General features: G+C 36.5%; 1 protein-coding gene across 1 annotated transcript; it reads right to left on the bottom strand.

The window, feature by feature from the left end:
* Positions 1 to 639: 639 nt before the first annotated feature.
* Positions 640 to 4585, bottom strand: LOC132644757 (uncharacterized). The gene is made up of 4 exons (XM_060361365.1): positions 4372 to 4585; positions 4132 to 4256; positions 3815 to 4060; positions 640 to 1011 (listed from the first exon to the last, which is right to left on the bottom strand). The coding sequence occupies exons 1-4, from the start codon at positions 4583 to 4585 to the stop codon at positions 640 to 642; spliced, it is 957 nt and encodes a 318-aa protein (XP_060217348.1).
* Positions 4586 to 6000: the final 1415 nt, after the last annotated feature.

The following is a 6000-nucleotide window of genomic DNA, read 5'->3' as shown; positions in this document are numbered from 1 at the left end:
TGATGATGGAAGAGGGTAGGAGGTCGTTCTAGGGCTTGAAGGAATGAAAAATAATGATTTGAACTGATATGGACGAATATATACTGTTCTGAAAAAATTAAATTTTACACTCAGTTAAATACTGGCTGTATTTTGAAATACGGGTCGTATTTTGAAATACGGTCTGTATTCCGTATGTAATGCACCGTGTCTCTTCAGTAAAATGGACATAATTCTTTGCACAAATGTTCGTTTGACCCCCATAATATACCGTTGGAAAGGTATTTCAAATATCTACAACTTTCATCAAGGAAGTTTTCCCAAATTCCAAATACGTTTTGAAATACGGGCCATATTTTGAAATACAGTCTGTATTTAACGATGTAACCTCTAAGTGTCAAATTCCATAATGCTCAGAAATCTTTGGTACCAGTTTACGACTTGAAATACGGGCCGTATACTGAAATACGGTCACTGTTCATGGGCGTAAACTACCACCTTACAACTGAAGAGGAAATTTCAAATTCCCACATTCTTTATCTGGTTTTCTAAGTCTAGGATCATGGTCAAAGCTTAGGTTAAAGGTACGGGATGTTACATCTCCTTCATTCATTCTGATTTGGTGGTAACCAACTCTTAAGTCCACCTTGAAAAATATCACTAAACCATTTCATCCAACGGATCATCAACAATGGGAATGGGATACTTGTCTTTGATAGTTATTTTATTTAAGCCTCTCCAATCCACACAGAATCTCCATGTCCCATCCTTCTTTTTGACAAGAAGCACTGGAGATGAGAATGGTGATTGACTCTGTTGAATGATGCCACTAGTAGGCATTTCTTTAACTTGCCTTTCTAATTCATCCGTCTGGTGAAAGTTGTACCTGTAGGGTCTGAAACTTAATGGCATAGAACCAGGTTTGAGAGGAATAGTATGGTCCAAGGCTCTGACAGATAGTAAGGATTTTGGCTCCATAAACACATCCTTGTATTGTTCTGGTACTTTTTGAATGGTCTCATCCTCTTGATCCTGCTTACCAGTCACTATTGCACTCAACATGAATAGATGAGCTAAGAGTGTTTGTCCTTTTTTAACAACTTACTCATGGTTTTGCTGGAAACCATAGTCAGTTTGCCTTCTTCAATAATACCATACAACACTAATTTATTGCCCTTCCTACCAATTGTGACACAGTTCTTTTCATGGTCAAACGTGGTGGGATTATGCTTCTTCATCCAATCATTGCCTAGAACAATATCACATCCCGTCACACCCCAAACCCGACCCTGGACGTAACAAGCATCCGATGCTATGAACAACACCGGAAGCACCTTATAAATCGATAACCATCCAGTCCCTTTTTAATAATCTTCCATTAATTAATTAAAAGACGTTATAAAATAGTTAAACAAACTCATGTTCATAATTTAAGAAATAAAATCAACGGAAGTATGTAATAAATAGATTGTCAAAGCGTAGCAATACCCATGAGAGTCGAACAACGACTCAACCAATACCCACAAAACAATATCTATCTATAGAGCCTCTAAGATAATGAATAAATGTCTAACTCATCGAGATGCAACCCGGAAACTACTAAGAAGTAATAAATTACTCAATGAAAACCCACAAACAAGTGTGTGGGCGCACCAACAATCTAGAAAGCAGCAAGTACTCCTAATCTGCGAGATCAGTCTGTACTTACTCTTCTTCGTAACCTAACATATCATCAAAAACAACAATGGTATGCCTGATTATCGGGTACTCAGTGAGTGTCTCCGGGACAATAGTTAATAGCAAAATGTATGAGTAATAAGTATACTTAAACAGTATTGAGAAACATTTCAATATGAATGATAGCATCTCATGAATACCCAATATAAGACAATGATGAGCAATAATCACTTTGATTCCTTAAGTCATTCTCGTTACCTTATGTTCTTTCAAACAGTTTAAAATTCAAAGATAGAGTAAACCAGTAACCTTAGTAAAAACACCAGTAAAATCCAACAACATAAGGATATATCAATCTCAACTCGTATGACATTAAGTCTTATCACTCATGAACTCGAGATCATCAACAAGCCACTCACAAACAACCAAAATATAATATATATAAATACAAGACCACATCAATATAATGAAGGGACGACCATTTAAGGTTTCCTAAACTGCATAGAAGAACCACATCGGGATTTGTCACCCTCAATGGCTATCCTTTCTCCTGAATAGTTAGGCAAAAACCACATCGGGGTTATAAACTCTCAATGGCTATCCTTCTTCCCGAGTAGCTAGGCAAAACCCCACTAGGATTCATATTGACTACTCCTCCTCCCGAGTAGCTAGGCGAAACACAACTAGTAGAATCATGGCATAATAGCCAAATTACAAATCATGACTTAGGAGCCGAATCTCAAATCATATCATGATAGCCGGTTCATTATGAATTATGTTCATCATCCAACTAATAGGGGTGCACCAATTCATTTATAGGTTTATAAACAGGATCAAGTCACTACGCAAGTTTAAAGTCCAACACAATCCGTTCGTAGAGCAAACTTATGAATTATCCAAGCTTTCCAACAATCAAATTTAAATGTCCCTTATGGGGTAATTCAAGTTCGAAGACCAAAGCTTAATATTTCAATTTCAATCATCCTTTGATAAGTGAAGATCATATAAACATATATATACTGTAATACACATAAAGTTTTAATGCAGGCTTGTCCCTCACGCACACAAACCTTACCAAGCAACACCTTAAACATTTGAAAGAGTATGTTCGAAAAGAGACATACGTCAAAAGAAAGTTTTTAAAAGAGACATACCTCAAATCCCGCCAAAATAGTACCAAATCCAAGGTTCAAAAATCACTCTACAATAGGTTTAGATGATAAAGATTAGAACTTTAATCGATTCTAGGGATTTCTACCCTTATTCGAAAAACTAGGGCTTTTCTAGCCTTAAAAGTTATTCTTGAATTATTATGTGAATCATTAGTGAATTCTAATCTTGTAGTATGCTATAAACTAGTCCCAACCTCATTAATAATCCCAAAAAAAATAAGAAATCTTACCTTTTAGATAAAATTCTACACGCCTCCTCCTTCTTCTTTCTTGAGTTTTCAAGAATCTAGGGTTTGGGAAGATAAACTAGTGCCAATTTCAGGTTAGAATGATGAAATAATGATGAGAATTGATCAAGAACTTACCTTAGATGTTTTTTGGAAGTTTTAGGGTTGTTTCCTCTCAAAACGTCGGCCAAGACGAAGTGGAAAAAGTTTTACGAAGTCAGGCTTTTATAAAATTAAAAAAAAACCGCTTCAGGCATAAAATGGCCTGACGCTTCGCGTGAGGCGCCACGCCCCGTGCCGCACACTGTATATTCTTTGACAGTGTCAAAATTTTGAGTTTAATGAAAACTTGTCTTGGGGCGTCTCGCCCGGAGACACGAACGCCTAATTTTTCCGCTGCACTGATGATGTTCAGTAAAATGGACATAAATTCTAGCATAGAGCTCCATTTGAGCTCCACCATATATCGTTGGAATGGTATTTCAAAGATCTACAACTTTTATTAAGTAAGTTTACCAAATTCTCAACAGATTAAGTAAGTTTCCCAAATTCTCAACAAATTTTCATGAAACTGTCCTAGAAGTCAGACCTACCGAAATTTAGACAAGTTTGAGAACTCTTACGAACTTCACTATTCGGTTAAACTTCAAAACGACTGTTTATCACTCGAATTCATCCCGAATGGATTAATATAGCTAAAATATCATCTTAATAATAGTTGTACACATTCACACATAACCTGAATTTATGGAGTGTTACATTTCCTCCACGTGGTATGATGAGCAAATCTTCTTGGAAAGGCCTGCCTTGCATTTTCCACATAAAGCCTTTGCCGTGAGAAGTACACATGACATAATTGCCATCAGCTACTATCACTCTCACAGGAGGACAATAACTAGCTTGATAAGTAATTTCTTTAAAAGGTCTCTCATCAATTAAACTATGTGTGCTGCTAGAATCAATCAACAAGGCAAGGTTCATAGGTTCATATTCTTTGCAAAACCACTGACCAATATAGTGTTAACACCTATATTGTTACCATACATAGAACTCATACATATGACTTCATGAACAACTTGCTCTATATCACTCTTAATGATCAAATCTTCAATGGATGGATCTTCAACACTAGTAGGGCATTTTGGATTAACTTCAATTTCACCCATCAAGTAGTTCAACTGATTCTTCTGGCATTGGTGGCCTGGAGAGTATTTTTATCCACACCTAAAACACAAGTGATTGTTCTTCCTGTACTCATACACCTCTGGAGTAAGTCAAACAATTAGGCTTAGCTATAGTAGTCACCTGAGTCTTACTGGTAGGATAACTATTGAATTTTGTTGAGAGTTTGGCAGTTCCTTTAGCCTTCCTCTCAGTAACTTCAATGACTCTTTCTTGTAGTTTAGCTTGCTCAATTGCAAGCCTAAAAGTAGTAGGTTTGAACACTTTCACACCAACCCTGATGTCTTCTTTTAAAGCATTTATGGAGCTAGACAAAAAATTAGATTCATCTAAGTGAGGATTCCTCATCAGTATTTAAGCCTTCTTGTCTTCAAATTGTGCCAAAAACTCATCAACAATTCCTGTTTGGCTTAGATTGTTGAATTCTTCCACTATATCTTCCATCACTTCATCACTAAACCTCACAATCAATTCCTCTTTAAATTCAGCCCAATCAATAGTTCCTCTACTCAATACCAGAGAATGATACCACATTTCAGCTATTCTATTCAAATAAAGTGCAATAACCTCAACCTTCTGATTATCATGAGTCTTATATAAATTGAAAATGTCTTTCATATTTTTGAATCTGCACCTTAGGCGCATGACCCTCAAATGAAGGCAGTACCTACTTAGGAATAGGTGTTTGTGCTACTGCTTGAGGTATGTTTGGTCTCTCATCCTGAGCAGGTCGTGGAAGAATTCCATCACCTTGAGGCCTATTGGGTCTCTCCAATGTTGTTAATCGATTGGAAATCATATCCAAGGTTCCTTTTATGCCTCTCTGAGTTTGCTACATGGTTTGTTGACCTGCAGTTAACCCAGCTAACACATGTTGAGTCAATTTAGCATCCATAGTTTGCAAATTGTGCCCTCAGCCATTTTCTCAACCACAAGCTGTAGAATCGACTACTCTAATACCAATTGTCACAATCCCAACTCAATTCAATCAATTAATCAACAAGAATAGAGAAATATTTTTTTAGAACAATTTTCTCTTTTATATAAACTGAAAAAATGAAACTTAAACAATAGATCTGGAAATGTTGAATTAAACTAAGCTAATGGATATGAAAGGGTTGCCATAGCCGAAAAGATCTGCAGAGATTGAGAAAAAAAGAATTAGAATAGGAAGAAGAGAATTGGAGATTGAAGAAGAAGAGTTTTAGAAGAAGAAAGAGTGCCTGCTCTTTTCGTTGGCATATAACAACCTTTGTTAGCTTCTGTTGACGTGGCACCATCTCGTCCCTTGCTACTCATTAATTGAAAACTAATCTCAGCTGTTGCTTTTGAAAGTTAGTTAATCTAGACTTGTGCGTGCCCACTTCTAACCCAGCCAACAACATTTGTTTAATACTCTATTTTCTACTATATTGAGGTCATGACAATTTTTTACAGGAAAGAAGATAAAGAGAAGGAGAGGGTGAGGGAAGAAGACAAGCCTAGGGGGCCGGGGGGGGGGGGAATTGTTTTAATTTTTTTTTAGGCTAAAAATCCCCATTTTGCTGTTTATTTCGTCCCATTGACACGTTATTTGCGCTCATACACCACACATTTTAATTTGTTGACCTGTTGTGTGTAAAGTACTCGCTCTGGATAAAAAAGAGTGTCCACTTAGCCATTTGCACACCCTTAAGAAACTAATGCACGCCCTTAAGAAAATACTAATTCCTAGAAAAAATAGATAATTTGACTAAACTGCCCCTAATTAAATAAGTATTGAG

Source organism: Lycium barbarum, chromosome 6 (genome assembly GCF_019175385.1).
Source record: "Lycium barbarum isolate Lr01 chromosome 6, ASM1917538v2, whole genome shotgun sequence".
Taxonomy (NCBI): Eukaryota; Viridiplantae; Streptophyta; class Magnoliopsida; order Solanales; family Solanaceae; genus Lycium; species Lycium barbarum.
This window is presented reverse-complemented; position numbering and strand designations above follow the sequence as displayed.